Source organism: Penicillium samsonianum, assembly GCF_028829775.1.
Source record: "Penicillium samsonianum strain IBT 33392 chromosome Unknown utg000003l_segment0_segment0, whole genome shotgun sequence".
NCBI lineage: Eukaryota > Fungi > Ascomycota > Eurotiomycetes > Eurotiales > Aspergillaceae > Penicillium > Penicillium samsonianum.
In genome coordinates, this window is record NW_026643261.1 from 1641546 (window position 1) to 1661161 (window position 19616).

The window sequence follows — 19616 nt, forward strand, 5'->3', positions numbered from 1 at the left end:
AGTAAGGTCCAGCCGCCTCTATTCTCTGTTGGGGACTTTAAATAACCAGGAAAGACCTAGTAGCCGAAATTATATACACACAGCACCCGATCCCACACACCTATCAAGATAATATGCAACAAGGGACCGATCATACGGCCACCTCACCCTTCTTCTCTCTCTCCAGCGCAGCCTCAATCAACTTTTTATAACCAACCACAGCCTCCTTGATTTGGCGGATGGTCAAGGCCTCGTTATCACCATGAGCAACAAAGATACTGCCAGGCCCATATAAGTAGCGCTTGACACCAGGACGGACAGCCAGATTCGGCACATCAGTACCATAGTTAACAGTAGTCACATTAAACCCATCAACATCAACATCCAAATCCTGCGGCGGATAAGACTCGCCATGCGAAACAAAGTCCAGAACAACCTCCGCCTCAACATCCCGAACCGCCTTCTCAACAGCCCGCTGAATAATCTCATGCGCCTCAGCAGGCGTCCCAGCTGCAAGTCTGACAGCAACATCCGCCCACGCCTCAGAAGGAACAACATTCGTCGCGACGCCAGCGCGGATAACGCCAATATTCAGCGTCGTCGGTCCGTACTTCGGGGAGGCAGGCAGACCACCATCTTCGGCGGGGATATCACCTAGCACGTCAATGCGTGAGAGCGCAGGCAGAATCGCCGACACGGCGCTCTTGCCCAGCCACGGGTATCCTGAGTGGGCGGCGCTGCCGTGAGCGAGGACCTTGAAGCCGAGCATGCCCTTGTGGCCGGCAACGAGGGATGCCTCGGTTGGCTCGCCGAAGATTACGGTGTTGAGGGCGCTTTTGGAATTGAGGGTTGAGTTCGAGAAGACTTTCATGCCATCGCCGCCGATTTCTTCGCCGACCACGAAGAGCAGGCCGAGCTTGGCGTCTGGTTGGGAGTCTAGTGTTTCGAGGGTTGCGAAGATTTGGGCTGCGACGCTGCCCTTTGCGTCGACGGAGCCCCGGCCTGCTATAATGAGGTTCTCCGGGTCGAAGGTGGTGGTGGAGTCGTCGGGCTGGTGCACGGAGTATGGGATAAAGGGGGGGACGGTGTCGATGTGACTTGTGAGGAGGATTGAGGGGGGTTGTGTGTAAGATTTTGGAGTGGCGTAGATGTTGTAGCGAGTCTTGGTGTTCTCTTGGCCCTTCACTGGGGGTACCTCCTGCTTCACCACGGTGAAGTTCCGGGCCTCCAGGAATCGCGCGACGAAGAGGCCAACATCGTGCTCGTTGCCGGAGATTGACTCGATCTCGATCAGGTTTCGGTGGAGTGATAGTAGAGATGAATTGCTGATTATATCATCTAGGCCTGCTTGGCTGTAGCTGGGCTGGGAGGGCGATGATGGCACGCCCAGGAGCTGTTGCTGCTGAGGTGCGGGGTGCGGAGAAGCCTGGACACCGGACATGATGGCCGCAGCCGCGAGATATGAAGAGAACTTCATTGAATGATTGGAGTACAAATATGTTCTAATGATTATGGGTTTCTGTATTCAAATCAATTGAATAACCCCGACACCCAGAAAGTTGAGTATTTTGCGAGACTTGCAGTATGTCGGAGATCCGAGATCGGAAACCCCGATGTTACTATACTCCATCCGGTCACGTGGATAAATATATTGTAGCACAAAACAATGACTAGGATTAGATATAGAACGACCTGGATCCTATTGGATACATATATATTAGGTCTGTGGTGTGTTTATTGTATGATCGAGTTGAGTTGTCCCACTTGATTCATGTCAGGCCGGGCTTTTCTGTATCGATATTTGTCTGTAATCCCGGGATGCATATGTTCAGTCAAAGGTCTCTTGCACAAAGTATGCTTTTTTTTACCGCCTTCGTATACACCTAAGCAGATATCAAAAAAGACATCTAAAAAGACATCTAAAAAGACATCTAAAAAGACATCTAAAAAGAACGTCCAAAAAACACATCGGGGGTTGCTTACATATAACATCCCTAATATCATCTTGGTCCGAATAAATCAGACTATTGAAGCCTTACGTCGTCAAGGACATAGGCTACATAAGAGGCCGACTATTCTTGTTTAAACATCAAGAGGTACCTGTCGGCATTCGGCTTAAGAGTGTCACACAAGGAATTACAGTTGCATGGATATCTGGATGTCGGCACATCACAGCCAATGCCAGCCTTTCCTTCGCGAGGCTTTGAAAGAGACCAAGAATATGAGAAGTTAGGTATTTCATTTAGGGAAGCAAGGTGCAGATACCTCGATAAAATGTGTTGAGATTTGTACATCTAAGTCATTATGTGCCAAAAATCCACCGGCAAGTAGGTGGTAGTTCTAAGCCCGAAAGAAGAGGAGGCTAAGTATAGCTGAACTCTGCAATAAATAGCAAAATACATATGAGATCATGGACATACCCAGAGACATATACATTGTATAGCCATGCATTATCATCTATAAATCATTGCTATACCGAGATCTCTCTTTCCGTGCATTTATATGAGGGATACGAATTGGAAACATGACATGATGCATGACTGGTTGGTCAACTGCTCATAGGTACATTAGGACGATCATTATTACCAGCATAAACATCCTAGTGGTGATCTTTTGGTAAAATCATTAGTTTAACCCATTTTCTTTTGTCGGGCCCACCTGCCTTGAGGCACAGACATCCCTGTTTGCATTCCAACGTAGTCCGGCACTAATATTCCGGGAACATGGATGGACTCGATGGTTATGAAGCCAAAAGGAAGCATAGTAATGCTAGACACGGGAAATACACTCCAAGGTGGGTCAAACTAGTGTCATACAAGCAATGATCTACACGTTCATGCCAGTTACTCCCATAATGTATAAGCTATGTTATACAACAAATATAGTACATAATGACAATAATGAATGGTGATTCGCCACTTCGGTGAGATCCCGAACCAAGATCATTTGGTCTGGGTATTAAGTTGTTTCCTTGAACTATATTGGATATAAATATGGATTTTATACCCCCTTAAGACGGATAGTTCCTAACACATCACATTGTTCTATTCAATCTTTCCCAGAATTCTTACTGCATCAGTTTAACTTGTTTCCTGACATCCAAATCATTACATCCAAACAAGAGGATGGAGTCTCATCGGAAAAGGCTGCTTGCAACAACGGTCGATGATCGTGCTGAAACCAATCCCAGCCAACGATTTGCAGTTATTCCACGGGGATCTGAAATAAGCAATGGGTTCCAAGACCTTTCAATCAAAGACCTGGCACGGGCCGTGAACTTCATCTGTTGGTGGATTGAAAGCATTATTGGACAGGCACAATCCCCAGAGACGTTGGCCTATATGGGCAGCAATGATGTGCGCTACTTCATGTTTATGCTTGCATGCCAAAAGACTGGATACCAGGTATGAAAATAAAACCATTGAAGCCGAAGATAAAACAGTCCGACTGATTCTCATAGGCCTTCTTGCCTTCCACCAGGAACTCGGACGAAGCCCACGTTCATCTACTGAAAGCGACAAACTGCACTAAGTTCTTCTTCACCGAGGAGCGCCAGGCACGAATCCTGGAGATCCAGGGACTTGTTTCCGCTTTGGATATCTTCCAGATCCCGACTATGAAGAATATTCTCAGTGATGAGAGTGGTCTGCACCACTATTCATATACCAAGTCTTATGCCGATGCAGAGAATGACACAACGTGCATCATCCATAGCTCTGGGACGACAGGTAAATTTCATGAATGTGGCACTGTGAACCCGCGCTAATTCCCGCTACAGGCATGCCAAAGCCGGTGTATCTCACCAACGGCTTCTTCATGACCTTCGATTCTCTTTCTCATCTCGCAAAGCCAGCAGGTCGTCAGCCATCTATGTTCCACTATCTGGATCAAACTGAGCTGGTGCTGGCTACGACACCTTTCTTCCATCTAATGGGACTGGTAGCATTCGCGTTCTCAGTGTGGTTCGAGGTTCCCACCCTCGTTGGCCCAGATAAGCCACTCTCCGTCGACCATATGATAGAGCTGCTGCGCACTGCCCGTCCCACAGTCGCACTCTGCGCACCCTCGATACTGGAAGACATGAGCTACTCCGACAAGGCACTAGCCTGTTTGGAAGAACTCAAGTCGGTCTACTCTGGCGGCGCACCTCTGTCTCTAGAGACTGGAGAGCGATTGCGCAAGTACACGCAGATCATATCGATAATGGGAAGCAGCGAGGCTGGCGTGATCCCATCGCTGGTGCCGGAAGACCCAGCTAACTGGGGCTACTTGGAATGGAACGAAGCCTACGGGGTCGACATGCACGATGTCGACATGCACGATGTCGGCGAGGGTGTATTCGAGATGGTCATTCCTCGGCAGGAGAATGCTCGCGACTTCAAGGGCATTTTCCACACATATCCCTCCATCAATGTGTATCCAACCAACGATCTCTATACCCCACACCCGAAGAACCCACATCTGTGGAAGTTCTATGGGCGTAAGGATGATGTGATTGTCCTAAGCAACGGCGAAAAGTTCAATCCTGTCGGGATGGAGACTATCATTGAAGGACACCCGCTGGTTGGAAAGGCGGTGGTAGTCGGCCAGTCACGTTTCCAGGCTGGGCTGCTCATCGAGCCGAGTCATGGAGGACCGGATATGGACGCAAAGGTCTTTGTTGAGGATATCTGGCCGACAGTGCAAGTGGCTAACCAGACCATTGCGGCTCATGGCCGGGTGATGAAGAACAAGATCTGGTTCGCAGTGAAGACGAAACCATTCAAGACGACTCCTAAAGGTAGCGTGCAGCGCCGGGCAGTGCTTCGAGACTACGAGAAAGAGATTGATGCGATGTATGCCGAGGACCTCGAGGATGACTTAGACCAGTGTCTGCCAGAGACGTTGGCCCATGAGAGTGTTACAGAGTATATTCGCCAGATTATTACCCGTGTTCTGGAGAAACCCAAGATCTCAGATGCTCAGGACTTTTACTCTGCCGGTCTTGATTCCCTGATGACCATTCATGTCTCTCGGATGCTGCAAAAGGGCATCCAGCTACGTCGGCCGGATGTGAAAGCAGGAGCCATCAATGCCCAGACGATCTATCGCAACCCAACAGTCGACCGATTGTCTCAAGTCGTGATGGCCATCTTAGATGGAAAAACCCAAGCTGGTATCCCGCGAGCAGAGAAGATCAAGAGTCTAGTGGAAAAGTATACATCTGATCTTCCAGCGCGGGAAGTCTACACTCAGAATGGATTACATTCGCCTTCGACTGTCATACTGACTGGTTCCACTGGCTCACTGGGAACTTATCTACTGCATTCTCTGGTGACCAGCGATTCCATCACTAAGGTCTACTGTCTCAATCGTTCAGATGCCGAATTACGGCAGAAGAAAGGCTTCGAAGAGAAAGGATTGCACCTTGACACAAACGACTGGAAAAACAAGGTCGAATTCCTACAAGCCTCATTTGGAGAACCACGATTCGGCCTGAACGAGTCCAAGTATGAAGAACTTCTGGACTCAGTTGACACCATCATCCACAACGCCTGGAAAGTCGACTTCAACCATTCCGTCGATTCATTCGAGGAAACTCACATCCGAGGTGTGCGGCGCTTTATAGACTTTAGCTTGAGCAGCCGCAGCAACGCTCATCTTCACTTCATCTCCTCAATCAGCACGGTAGGCGCTTGGACCCCAGAAATGGGAGCTTTGATCCCAGAAGTACCGACGGAGGATATTGCAGTAGTTCTCCCGCAAGGCTATGGCGAATCCAAGCACATTGCCGAGCGCATCTGTCTCGAGGCCTCGCAAAGATCCCATGTCCCCACGTCGGTTTATCGCGTCGGACAGATCGCCGGACCGACCACTGCGCGCGGACAATGGAATCCGCAGGAATGGCTGCCGACGATCATCGCGACGTCGAAAGCGATGGGTAAAATCCCCGACCGACTGGGCTCGACCGCGGTCGATTGGGTGCCAGTGGTAAGCCCCCGAACCCCGAGCGCTATACTCAAAGAGCCGGACGGCCCAAAAAAAAAACCAAAAAAAAAACCAAGACCTACCGCTGATCACTCTCTCTGACTTGCTTTATTTAGGACACTCTATCCAACATTATAGTGGAAATTGTCAACGCACGTCATCGGAACTCAACCGAGGCACAGTGGGCCGTGTTTCATCTCACGAATCCCGAACGAGCACCATGGTCGTCTTTGATCCCGGCAATCCAGAGCCAGTATGCGGTCGAGCCAGTTACGTTTTCTGCGTGGATTGCCGAGCTGGAAAGTATTACCAACCCCAGCAGTGCGGATATTGCGTCAAAGCCCGCACTAAAGCTGCTAGGGTTCTACCACGGGCTACAAGACGAGGGCAGTGCCCTGTCTGTGGCGGTGGATGTCCGACGGGCGAGAGAGGCAAGTGTAAGCATGAACGCTCTAGGCCCGGTCTCTACCTCGTTGATGCAAAATTGGCTGCAGCAATGGCAATTTTGATTAAATTGAATTATATATTATATCTCCAAGAATTGATTTATTTAAATGTACAAGACTTTGTATATCGCTATGTGGTTTTCTAACCTGGAGGTTTTTCGTTGAATATGACATAACTGTCTCGTGATCGGAGAAACTTCTTAAATGGGCGATTACCTCAGAAACCCACACGATTAGGTTTTTTTTTCGCTTTGTCAAATTTTTTTTTGTCTTTTGCCGAGTGGCGTTGATTGGCCACCCGAGCTAGTAGACCCAGCCTATGCCATTTTGGGCTGCAGCGTGGTCTGTTCTGTCCTAGTTGACCTGCAGGGATGCCTAGCGAGAGATGGGATCGAAGAGATCTCCAGGGGCAAAAAGAAGAAAGGAAAGGATCTGATATATCACAATAATGGACAAGTTGACTTGTCGAGCAAGTCCCATTTGACAACCTGTCGAACACAACAAACCCGAGAATCCATCCCGGTTGCCGTGCCAAGGCTCCCCCAAAGGCACACCCGGCGGGCAGAGGCAGTGGCGCCAAAGACCATGGCTCTCTTGCCTTTCCCCTCTTCCAATCATTATGGAAAAATGGAATGTTCCCCGAATTGCACGAATTCCCCGAGAACGTAACGTTGGGGCCATGTGGACCTGACGTCTGATGCCAAAAAGTGAAGGGATTTCTAAGCCTTTTCCTTTCTATTTCCCGTACCTTTTCCACGGTACCTGGCTACCTGTTCCTTCCGATGCTTATTATGATTGGATGGCAGTTCTCTCTATCTCCTGGTACCACTTGCTAGTGTTGTATGTAAGTAGTGCTAACTGATGTCTGTCACAGTCCAGGTCTAGTTCGGAGTTCACACAAGTTATCGTAGGACGGGCACCAATATACATACCTAGCACTCCGTGCCCTGCAGAATTTCGAACCGATAACCCTCCACTGTGCGACCTAACTCGTCATACTCGGACAAAGTTCTGACCTCTACGGGACGGGACCTTGTCCGCGGTTGCTCAGCGTTGTCGGAGCTCTAATACAAACGGGGTGGATGCACCAGGCCGTGTGTACCTAGAATGGGGATGGGTATACCCAGTGGTTATTCTGGGCCAAATGATAACCGAGTAGTACTACAGGGTAAACAGACAATAGCTGGGATAAATAAGGATAATAAGCGGATGTATCCAACACTTCCCCCCAACCTATACAATCTATAGAGCGAATCAGCACCGATCGACTGGGTCGCAATGGCATCATAATGGTTCCCCTCTTGAATCCACTTCAGTCTAGATTGCCGATCGCACACACACAGGATTTTGTACCCAATTGAGAAAAGGGTCCTGGGGGTATGGATGTAGAATATTGGGCTACACAGCATATCTGTGTAGCCGTTGGGGGTGGTTTGAAAAACAATCGAATTAGATGGGATCATAAATAAATACTGACATAATGGCTATAAATCAATAAATAAAACAAAATAAAACAAAATAAGAAGGATAAGAACCCTTCCAGACTTTTCAATACCATGGTCCAAGCAGTATCAACCACCGGAACTTGGCGGAGCAAACCTTGGGAATCTTCTGGATCGGCAGGTTTAGTCCGGTCCACGGGTACAAGTTGAGGTTAGTCAACTTTTTTTTCTTTGGGAATCTGATGGAATTCCCCACTAACGGTTGTTTGGAAAGTCTAAAGCCAACAACAGTCTCCGATTCTATCTGAATTTCTCTTTCTCGCATCTCTATCATCTTCATCTACTCTCTCATATCAAAAGGGCCAAGGTAGAGAATCTGTACTACCCAGGATCTCCCTGTTCGCTCAGTCCGTTTGCCGATTGTAAGCAAAAGCACTCTCTTTCTGCCCAGTTTGTCTCGTCAACTTGTTTGGTCCACGTCGCTCGGTGGAATTCGTTTTCTTTTTTTCCTTTTTTTGTATTGAATTTCTGTGTATTTTTGGACTGTTTCCTACCTGGACGATAATCATTTGCATTTCGCATTTCCCATCTTCATCGGATGCTAACTGGCCCTAGACCTCAGTTCCCGCGTCTCCCGGACTATTACTATACAGTCATCACACCGCCACGTCCTTTCCCGCCCAAAGGCCATTAGGGACTTGTTGAAAGCGTTGTCTCTCTTTATCTTGTGGTCACCCCTCACATCCAATGCTGAGCTGCAACCATCCCCTATATACCAGCCACCCCGTCCACCAGCGGCGCTCACCCTGTGAGAATGAATAAACTGTCTCAAATAATCGACGCGACACGAGAAAGTCTCGACGCGGCCGATTCATTTATACGCCAGCCGCACTCCCCATTGACTATTAATACCTCCGCGCCGGCCTCACCTGCCATCTCTTTGTTCTCCGCGGCAGGCCACAACCGGGTCTCCAGCTCTGTCTCTTCCCTTGTCTCTTCATCAGGCCTGGGAAATTCAATGGACAGTCCCAGTCGGAGTCATTTGACCGAAGTCAAGGAAGAGGATTGCACACGCGACTCATTGGAAGATCATTATTTCCGTATGTGTCAATCGCCACAAAAACTCCCCGGTCATACCGCAGTTGCTAACCTAGACTTTTCTATAGAGCACTTTGATCACGGCATATCTGCAGAAGAGTCATACTTTGCTCCCGTCGATAACTCAGATAGCTACGATCTGAGCGTTACTGGCATGGAGACTGCCCCATCACCGAAAAAGAGACGCTCAGGCTCAGACAGTGTTTCAATAAAGGGCGTCTCGCGCATTAACTCGCACATCTCGACCATGTCGGCCCGGTGGAAGACTAAGCGATCCTCCAGTGGCGCAGAAGGCGATATTTTCCCGGACGATCTACGATCGCGCGCGAACTCGGCGGCCTCCTCCGCCTTGGCAAGTCCCATCACCAGTTCCATGTCTATGAGCCGGGTCGACTCTATCCCCCCTTCTCCCGCGCGAACGATCTTCGAGGAACGCGCGAGCGAGTCTGGCGCACGCCCAATCGATATCACCCGAGCGAACAGTCTCAGCCAAGACGACAATGATGTGCAGAAAGCGACAACCCCTCTCCTGCCACCGTTTATGGGAGACGACCCAACGAGCGTCGTGGCATCCCGCGTCCAGTCACCCCTGCAGTCTCCGTCAGTCGCAGACGCGAGCGAACCACCACACTATAACTATAATGTGACCTCAGACCCGCGGTTTATGGGAATTCTTCCCTCGCCACCACTCTCGTCCAAGCCCTCCGTGGCCTCCTTCAACCGGCCGCGAGCCAGCACCGTACGCACAGTCTCAGGCGACGTAACGCCCCTCGTCCTCTCCGATCCCAACGACGAATGGGCCAACAAACTCGGCCACGCCAACTTCACCATCATGCCTGAGCCTTACGACCCCGTGGTTTGCGACCTCGGCACTTTCCAGCAGGTGCGTGCAGACTGGGATATTGCGCGTTGCAACTTTGCCAAGCACCTCGTCCGCACGGGTGAACACTACGGCGTCACCTCGAACATCTACAAGCTCACCATTGAGAAATGGGAGTCGATCAACCGCGAGTGGGCAACGCAGCACGAGGCCATGCTCGCCCAGCTCAGCGCTATAGATGGTGTTGCTCTCACGCTCACCCAGTCCAATATCCACCCCTGCCAACAAGTCCGCATTCCCGGTCTGCATGACAGCGACAAGTTTCCCGAGATGGGGGATGAGGACATTGTCGGCCCAATGACTGTGGCACCGGCTACGGAGATTGCAGGTCCCTGCCGTTCTGAGAAAAAGAGGAATTTCTTCCGCTTTTTCCAGGACTTGGTCTCCCGACCTTGAGACCCGAGTCCTTTCGTTAGGCTCTTGTCTTTTTTTTTCCCCCTTTTTGTTTTCCCATTTACAAGCGATCCGCAACGATAATGACGATAGATTATTCCCCGCGCGCCTTCTGATGACTTCAATCTCGCCCGCATTGTTACGATTAATGTCTCCCTTTTAATCTGTTTTTTTTGGAATTTTTGTTTTATAATGACTCTCATGACTCACGATCCGGATCAGCGACTACTGTTCTCGCCCCGAATCATGCCATTCCTTTGTCTATATCCCGAGTCTTGTATTTTCGGGGGGGGTTATCTTTTCTTCCATTTCTTGGTCCTGCATGTCTTGCTACTCTTCCACCAAAGACACCACATCCCTTCAACAGTGGACAGGAAAGAAGAACGAAAAGTTAACCCCCCAAACTGACTGGGTGTGCCACCCTCCTTCCTCTCCTTTCATTCTGTTTTTATTATATACTATACCCCTCATACACCAAGCCTACCAGCCGTTGTACCCCATAGACTTCGACCCTATTCCTATCCTTCCACATGTCTGCTCCACAACAGAACAGGGCAAAAAGCAAAAAAAACCATTTGAAAAAAGTACCCATACCATGTTTCTATATGTATATATCCGGCTTGTTTTTCCATTGTGGCAGCTTATGCATAATACACATATGATTATCATATGCAAATGTCTATAATTACATTTACATCTACAATTCTCAAATATGAACATAATCCTATAATCACATGAAACTCAAGCACATGTCATTGGAAAGGATGACACGGTGCATAATAGAATCCCCGCACTTGGGAGAGACATTATCGAACATGGCTCCATACCTACATACATGTATGTACAGATGTGCTCGTTTACCACGTAACTAACTATATTTATCGAAGAAGCGGGAAGCGCGTGTAGATGAGTCACATGTACAATAACATGGTGGAGAGGATGTGACCTGTTAGTGGGTCGGCCACGTTGTGAAGCTACCGCCATTTGGACTTCTATTTACAATGTAATATACCAACATGAACGACTGGAGTGGGCTTTTGATACATGACAACAAGTGTATGATCCACTTGAGACGTGGCCGTATTGGGACATGGAGCGTAGCGCGGGTGCAGGTGCTGGTGCCTGTACCTGGCGGTGCCTTGGCTTGGCAAAGAGGTTTAGTTTATCCTTGGTTTTGATACTCCGTATTGTGAGTCAGAGTTATTTTTTCGGATTCAGTTTGCGTCTGCTTAGGCAACAATGGAGTGTAGAGTGGGTTGTGTGTGTTCTGAGTGCGATATTGGTTTACTAGTCAGTTTGTGAATTAATTGACATGGATTGCAACCCGTCAAATCAAGTTTCTTGTTTCTTGTCATTAGAGGGGAAATGAATGTGAATTACTAGTAGGATATGGGGGAGCTTCAGGTCTTTGTGAATTATATTGCAACTCTAGTCACTATTACTTGCATCTCCCACGGCCCTATGCCCAGGTGTAGTGAAACTGCGCAATACCTTCCCCTTCAGTATCTTTATAATTCAAATTCGAATTCCATGTGGCTAATATAAAATAACATGAGAAAGTCGGTCGACGTGTAGCGCCAGAGATCAACCCGCCACGCCAAGTTAAGGATCCATATCAAACTCCGGATTGACCCATGACGGCTGCGGTGCTTTTGCGCGCATCCAAGACCCAAATATATGTAAAACGCCAAACACAATACACCCGCCAGCAAGTGTAATAAGTCCTTGGGCAGTGAACGTCCAGGTCCAACCAGAAGACGCTTGCCACGGCGCAATAAAGAACTGTTTACCAAGCAGAAGTCAGTTAAACACTCATTAGGGAGATCATATATCGGGGAGCATACGGGATTGATGAAAGCGCTTAGGTTCAGAAATACGGCGTAGAAAGTAATCACGCTGGTTGTTTGTAAGGGATAGCAGTCAGCAATGTAGCTGGTAGTTACTGTATTGCCGATCTGGATACCCGCCGCAACTAGAGAGCCGTTAGTTCTGCGTCGGACGCTATATATACGGAAGAAAAGAACTCACATAAAAAGAATGCTACCTGGCCTACCATCCAGTGGTAGTTTTTGTCGATGCTAACTCCCCAGATAATTAACCCAACTATATTATACCATCCGTCAGTCACACTCAGCATACAGAATGTGAAAAGCAAAGCATACCAGTGGTGATCAATATAGCTGGGTACGCCAACCACAACCGCATCTCCGGAACGCGGATATTGCCATTCTTCCTGGACAATCTCTCGACAATAAAATCACTCAGTCGCCCGGAGCACCCAATCTCCGAAATCACAGTTCCAAGAAACAGCCCGAGGAACAACAATCCCTGAATGAGAGGCGTGTAGCTTGCATAAGCTGCAGGTACCACCGTAATCACGGATATCACCCACCAATACCAGACAAAGCAGTATCCGATAACTGCGATGACGACTGCGGGTAGCTGGAACGTCAACACAAACCGGATGATGGAGTCCCACGGCTTGGGATGCCGTATACCGGGGATAGGACGCCAGTTAATGAAAGGCAGGTTCTTGGTTCGGCGTAGCTCTGATGGTAACGTCTCTGCTGGAGACGTTGGTGTAGTTTTTCCCCCTGCTATCTGCTTCTCGATATCACCAGACAGAGCTCTGTGGTCATCAAGACGGGGCATTTGCTGAAGCATCTTGTTGCGGGGATAGAGGGTTTCTGGCATGAAGAAAAGCTCGAGGAGTAGTAGCGCGGCGAAGAGGATGGCATTGAACCAATTGATCCATGCCGCACTGACAAGATCCAGAAATCCGCCAACTTGAACCTCTCTCAGTATGTGGCTTATATGTGTAGGAAGATGTCGGAATAATCTTACAAGTTGGACCTAGAAGTAACCCAGCATCAATCGCTAGAACCCACAGCCCAAGCTTCTGGCCACGCTCATAATCAAAGAATAAATCGCTCACTTTACCAGGTTTGTGTCAGATATACATACTGTCTGGGGGTGGATAACTTAGACTTACCGACCGCCATCCCGACTGTAGATGCTGGGCTCACTCCAAATCCTTGGAAGAAACGGGCAGCCATATACCCCGAATATGTATCAGCGACAGCAGCGCAAATAGTCGAGACTAGGGATATGACCGTTCCGACTAAGAACACCGTTCTTCGACCATAGGTGTCACCAAGTGATGACCATATCAAGGGTCCGACGGATAACCCTAGTGCAGGCACGGCGACTGTCCAGTTGACTTGCGAGTAGCTGATCTGGTACTGGTCTTGGATTTCTGTGAATGAGGGAACAGTGGTGGTCGTGAGGTATGTGAATAGGAAATATCTGTCAACGAGTAGCGATATGTCAGCAAGGCAGCAAGACATGTGAATTGTGTTCATGTTCTGCAAATTGCGAAGCCCACTGGCGAAAAAAGCGGGTTGATTTGATACCTACTTGAACATAACAATGGATAGTATGACATGTTTTTGAAATCTTGACCAGTTCAATGGATCTAAAGAGTCTGCAGTTGGCTGTGGGTGAAGTCTGATCCCGTTTTTGTTGACTGCTGCACTGTAGAGAACTTGGGTGCCTTGGTCGATGGGAGTATGGGTTTGGTCAAAGTCATCATTTTTGGCGTCTTTTTCTGCCATCTCCCGTTTTCCATCAAACTCTCCTGATGAATTTGTCATTTTATAGAGCTTTATCCAAATTTTTAGACCAATGATGGTGCACGACTGTGATGTTGATTGTAATAGAAGCTCTGTTCAGTGAACTGATTCGGGATTGAAAGCTATATAAGAAACGTAGCTCTGAAGGGGCAATTATTTAGTAGCATGTGTTGTAACTGAGCAATCGCAGTCTATTGGTCTTGCTGCCGTGTCGAAACTCCTAATTCAAGAGCATAGCTGATAAGGATTGCATTAGGTTTGTTGGGTTTTTATAGAGTGTGTTTTAGATCATTCCCTCAAGCCTTTAAGTATCAAACTACTCATGTAGTATACTATTACATCCATCATATCTTCAACGTTTCTATACAGATTTTGATTATTTACAAGTCATGCTGTCTTCCGTTCGAGGTATGCAATTAAACAATGAAGTATATTGTAAACCCTTTACTTTCTTGATCTTCTACGTAAATAGACCCTTGAGAATGTCATTTCATATGCGCTGGGACCATCATTGCCACAAAAGGCTCCCCGCTATCAAAGTGACATGGGTATAAGGGACGTCATCCGAGTGCACCAATCAACTAGTGGGAGGGCATGATAAGGCCAAAGATAGGGGATTCGATCTGACATTGGTCAACAATAATCGAAAGGAAACTAAGGTGTCAGTTTAAACTCCGATGCTTGGGATTCTAAAATAAAATTGTTCTGTGTACATAAATGCATACCTCGGAAGAAACTCTGGGCCACTCCACACTCTATGCCAAGATATGCTCCAAGTAACCATTTACAACACTATAGCAACTGAACTCGCTAAAATGAAGAAACTTGGCATAATCACACATGTGTGGTTTAAAGGTTTCTTAATACATTATTAGAAATGCACCAAATGCACCCGCGGTTGCACTATTGCGAGATATCCGCTCAGCATTGGAGACGATAACATCACGAACAGTCATAAGAATGCCACTATCGTGGTGCTATCAAAGCTACATTCAACTGTCTTTGTGATAACGAAAAGTATGCCTCTCTAGTCAACTTCCATTTTGGGATAGGAGAGAACGCTAGGGCTGATCACCCCGCCATCACAGGTAAGAACCAAAAACATAGATATCCTGACATCATATTAGAAATCCAGACTAGACCGACCTATTCAAACTCATACTCGCCAAATTGAAGCCACCGCAACGTGGCTTCGGCATGCTCAGTTGGTATATGCTGTACCAAGTCGCCGCTGCATCTAGACGTCCGAGATCGGACTTGAACTTGAGATACACAGCCAAAAGGCATGGCCGTGGAGCAAAAATACACGATTCGAAGAACTGATTACTCTAATCGCCTCAATTTAATTAAACAAGTATTTGTTGTTGAATACGCAGTCAGAGGACTTGCTGTATTACTGAGTACCAGGAATTCATGATAATACTATACAGCCTTGGAGGCTCCACGTCGGTCATAGTACTCTTAAAATCATTCTTAATTTCCGAATCAAAGGCACTTTTCTGATGGAAAGTGTTTCTGCTTCTTCCAACTACCTTGCTTAAGTCGACACCGGATTTTGCCCCCACTTCCAAAAACCGATATCACGTTGCGCAGCTCAGTTCAACAACTCGACACATTGAAGAGATAGATTCAACAAGAGATAGTTATATCTCGTTTCAAATCAATCACCATGCACGAAGGCACCAGCAACGGGGGCTCAGTCCACCAACCAACCGAGTATACCTCCCTCCTCTCCAAACCCATCGACAATGAACCATGGAGCGACCCCGAAAGCGAAAGCGAAAGCCCATTCTCACGAGCTCTCATCCTCGCCGAATTCTGGCTCTTGCTGAAAGACTCGACCCCCGTAATTCTAGCCTACACCCTGCAAAACAGCCTGCAGACCGTATCCGTGCTCGTAATCGGTCGCTCGTCACCAGAGAACCTCGCAGCGAGTGCATTCTCGCAGATGTTCGCCATGGTGACGGCCTGGATGATTGCGCTGGGAGGTACAACGGCTATGGATACGCTCGCCTCCTCCTCGTTCACGGGTAGCTCCAACAAACATGATCTGGGAATCCTGCTGCAACGAGGGTTCCTTGTTCTGGGTCTTTTTTATATACCCGTTGCTGTTCTGTGGGCGTTTTCAGAACCGGTTTTCTTGTTCCTTGGTCAGGATCCGCAACTTTCAAAAGATAGTGCGAGGTTCCTGACTTGTTTGATTCCGGGGGGTTGGGATATATCTATTTTGAGGTTATGAAGAAGTACTTACAGGCTCAAGGTATGTCTTTGTGGGAGTTCTATCCAGGTACATAGAGGCTTACCGTGGTAAAGGCATCATGCGAGCCGGAACATACGTGCTGTTGATTACATCGCCCTTGAACGCCGCTCTCAACTATATATTCTGCTACACGTTCGAGATCGGCCTCCTAGGCGCCCCTCTAGCAACGGGTCTCTGTTACTGGCTCTCCTTTGCCCTGCTTGTCCTCTACGCGCGCTTCATCAGCGGCTCGGAGTGCTGGGGTGGATGGTCCTGCGAGACGTTCCAAAACCTGCGCACATTCGCCCGGCTCGCTCTTCTGGGCGTTGTCCACGTTGGCACAGAATGGTGGGCTTTCGAGATCGTCGCTTTAGCAGCCGGGCGCCTGGGTACTGTCTCGTTGGCTGCTCAGAGTGTCATCATGACCGCCGACCAAGTTCTCAACACGATCCCTTTCGGTATTGGGGTCGCGACATCCGGCCGCGTCGGCAATCTTCTCGGGAAGAGGGATAATACTGGCGCTGCACGGGCGGCACATACCTCCGCCCTGCTCAGCGTGGTTCTCGGTGGTGTTGTGCTGGCTGTTCTTATGGGGACGCGAGAGCATTTTGCGAAGATCTTCAATGACGATGCTAGCGTTGTGAATCTTACGGCTGAGGTGTTGCCTTATGTGGCGCTTTTCCAGATTGCCGATGGGCTTAATGGCAGCTGTGGGGGGAGTTTGCGAGGAATGGGACGGCAGCATGTGGGTGCTTTGGTTAATTTGCTGAGTTATTACTGTGGCGCGTTGCCGTTGGGTATTTGGCTTGCATTTCATGGTTGGGGACTTAAGGGTCTGTGGGTTGGGCAGTGTATTGCGTTGTATTTGGTTGGAGCGCTTGAGTGGATTATTGTTGCGCGTAGTCAGTGGGATACTGAGGTGCGCAAGGCCTTCCAGCGCATGGATGTGCATGAGGTTTTGGAGGATGGGGTGGAAGAAGAGTAGATTTGTTTCTTCCTATATTTTGACTTCTAAGAACATGATAAAACTGAGACCAAATCCTGAACGCTATCACTTATATAATCTGTTAAGAGTATACCTAGGTATGCATTTTTGTTCATTGAGATGTAAAGTAGACCTACCCACCTGCCCAACATATCTTGGACATATTTCTTAGCCGATCCACCGATACCAGAACAATTCAATACATACAAAATAACAGGAAGAAAGAATACTATACATTCATATTGTTCTCCGTTGTCGGAAACGAAACTATCCAATACAAATTTTATAGATCGACAGCCACCAATGACGAGCAACCGATAAGCCGCGGCATACATTAATAGCCCTAAACCGATCTCCTATCTTCTCCAACTTTAACATTCGTCTCACGTCCCTCTCCCCCGGCCTTCCATTTTGGGACCCTGGCAATAGCTCTGCCTTGCATGATGTATGTATGCCGTGGCCAAGCCTCGAAACCGCATTCCCCACCCGGATTATCCTGCCATCGATTCCTTAAAGGGAAGTTACTGGGAGCGAGAGGGGAAAACACTGCCTAGCATTGAAAAAAAGGTTTCTTTCTTCTTATTTTCTCTAGATTGACTCGGCTGTTTAGCTGGTGGGCGCAGATAGAAGGGATGGGCCGGTTGTCAATCGTGTCTATATCGGGGCATTTCAGGGAGGGGATACTATCGCAGGGGAAGCTGACTGGTTACACTAAATGACATCAAATAGGTGTTGAGAATAACTTGTAATGAAGGATATACTTATATCCTGGACGATGCCCCATGGAATTGCACTGATTCAACAAGTAACATTCACTCTAAAGCTTTCCAATTCTATTCGATAAAATCCTCTCTGCCCAGTATCATAATGATTTCCTCTGTTGCGGGCTTGCTGGTCCTCTCTGCTCTGGTTACAGCCCATGGAGAGCAGAGCCAGTCTCAACTCGCTGGTCCGCACCAAGGACTCTGGTACAACACTCTCCCAGGAGATGGTGGAACGCAAGTGAGTACCCTATTATATCAAGTCGACTCTCAATTCAAGAAGACTCATCTCACGAAACAAAAAGGCCGACTCCGTATTCTCCGGAATCTCGACTTTCGGCCGCCTACCCTACCACCCATGCCTGGCCAGTGATTCCGAGAAATACGATATCGCGTTCCTAGGTTAGTATAAAGTCCCATCAAAATGATATGAAATCACTACTTACAATTCCCCAATTAAACAGGTGCCCCCTTCGACACCGGAACCTCTTACAGACCTGGCGCGCGGTTCGGGCCCAGCGGTATCAGACAAGGTTCTCGCCGCCTCAATCTCTAGTATGTACCAGCCCTACCGAGCCACGGTGTTTAGAAGCACAGTACGAATACAAGACTCACGCAATTGCGATCTAGTGGTGGCTACAATGTTCCCTTGCAAGCGAACCCGTTTACAAGCGATATGCGGATTTTAGATTGTGGCGATGTACCTGTTACCTCGTAGGTTTGCGCTGAAAGGACAGCACCAGTGTGAATAGAGCTCGACAAAGCTAACCCCGCTACAGATACGACAACGCCTGGGCAATTAAACAAATCGAAGAAGGACACAATAGTATCCTGATGCGCAAGCCGTACACTGACGCGGATAAACCGGGTCTTTCGCGTGCTGGAAAGACCCTTCCTCGTGTCATTACCCTTGGTGGTGACCATACCATCACACTGCCCCTGCTGCGGAGTATTAATAAGGCTTATGGGCCTGTGACGGTTATTCATTTCGACAGTCATTTGTGAGGACATTTCTTTACTTTAACGCTAGTAAGTCCATGACTGATTTGATTAGGGACTCGTGGAAACCAAAGGTCTTTGGTGGCTCGCCTAGTCAGGTTGCTGCTATTAACCACGGTACATACTTTTACCATGCGGCTATGGAGGGCTTGTTGAAGAATGATACGAATATCCATGCTGGTATTCGGACGACGTTGTCCGGTCCTTCGGATTATGAGAATGATGGGTATTGCGGGTTTGAGATTGTTGAGGCGAGGGAGATTGATGTTATTGGTATGGTATCTTGCTGCTTGGGTTGTTCTCGTGCTTACTATTGGAATCTTTAGGAACGGATGGTATTATCAAGAAGATTCGCGACCGTGTTGGGACTGATAACCCGGTTTATCTTTCTATTGATATTGATACTCTGGACCCTGCTTGTGAGTCGATTCTTGAGTTGGGATGTTATGTTCGCCTGTTGCTAAGTATATACCACAGTTGCGCCGGCTACTGGCACACCAGAGACTGGTGGTTGGTCTACGCGCGAGCTGCGGACGATCATTCGTGGCCTTGATGGGCTGAACTTTATTGGTGCGGATATCGTTGAGGTCGCACCGGCTTATGATACCAATGCAGAGTTGTCGACGATGTAAGGTTCAAAGTTGATGACATTCCAGACAAAGACTGACTATTCTACAGGGCTGCTGCTGATGTACTATATGAAGTCCTCACTATTATGGTCAAGAAAGGCCCGCTGTCTGTTGGTGAGTCGTCTCATGAGCTGTAGGGCTTGGTGGAGTTGGTGAATATCGTGGT

At 48.2% G+C, this 19616-nt stretch overlaps 6 protein-coding genes across 6 annotated transcripts; 4 read left to right on the forward strand and 2 right to left on the reverse strand.

Moving 5' to 3' along the window:
- Positions 1–130: 130 nt before the first annotated feature.
- On the reverse strand, positions 131–1456 carry N7471_004200 (M20 family metallopeptidase; the record flags this gene model as incomplete). The annotated part of the gene is made up of 1 exon (XM_057276919.1): positions 131–1456. One exon carries the CDS (start codon positions 1454–1456, stop codon positions 131–133), a length of 1326 nt encoding a protein of 441 aa, XP_057136529.1.
- A 1648-nt stretch (positions 1457–3104) lies between these two features.
- On the forward strand, positions 3105–6455 carry N7471_004201 (putative NRPS-like enzyme; the record flags this gene model as incomplete). The annotated part of the gene is made up of 4 exons (XM_057276920.1): positions 3105–3383; positions 3440–3707; positions 3758–5949; positions 6063–6455. The coding sequence occupies 4 exons, from the start codon at positions 3105–3107 to the stop codon at positions 6453–6455; spliced, it is 3132 nt and encodes a 1043-aa protein (XP_057136530.1).
- A 1390-nt stretch (positions 6456–7845) lies between these two features.
- On the forward strand, positions 7846–10835 carry N7471_004202 (uncharacterized protein). The gene is made up of 3 exons (XM_057276921.1): positions 7846–8256; positions 8450–8934; positions 9001–10835. The coding sequence occupies exons 2-3, from the start codon at positions 8649–8651 to the stop codon at positions 10206–10208; spliced, it is 1494 nt and encodes a 497-aa protein (XP_057136531.1). The 5' UTR covers positions 7846–8256; positions 8450–8648; the 3' UTR covers positions 10209–10835.
- A 972-nt stretch (positions 10836–11807) lies between these two features.
- On the reverse strand, positions 11808–13858 carry N7471_004203 (uncharacterized protein; the record flags this gene model as incomplete). The annotated part of the gene is made up of 7 exons (XM_057276922.1): positions 11808–11987; positions 12050–12177; positions 12234–12308; positions 12368–12991; positions 13050–13139; positions 13198–13511; positions 13623–13858. 7 exons carry the CDS (start codon positions 13856–13858, stop codon positions 11808–11810), a joined length of 1647 nt encoding a protein of 548 aa, XP_057136532.1.
- Positions 13859–15506: 1648 nt separating this feature from the next.
- Positions 15507–17061, forward strand: N7471_004204 (MATE family efflux transporter; the record flags this gene model as incomplete). The annotated part of the gene is made up of 2 exons (XM_057276923.1): positions 15507–16069; positions 16125–17061. The coding sequence occupies 2 exons, from the start codon at positions 15507–15509 to the stop codon at positions 17059–17061; spliced, it is 1500 nt and encodes a 499-aa protein (XP_057136533.1).
- An 867-nt stretch (positions 17062–17928) lies between these two features.
- N7471_004205 (agmatinase) lies at positions 17929–19587 on the forward strand (the record flags this gene model as incomplete). The annotated part of the gene is made up of 9 exons (XM_057276924.1): positions 17929–18063; positions 18128–18224; positions 18287–18377; positions 18453–18536; positions 18602–18823; positions 18877–19094; positions 19148–19240; positions 19299–19449; positions 19500–19587. The coding sequence occupies 9 exons, from the start codon at positions 17929–17931 to the stop codon at positions 19585–19587; spliced, it is 1179 nt and encodes a 392-aa protein (XP_057136534.1).
- Positions 19588–19616: the final 29 nt, after the last annotated feature.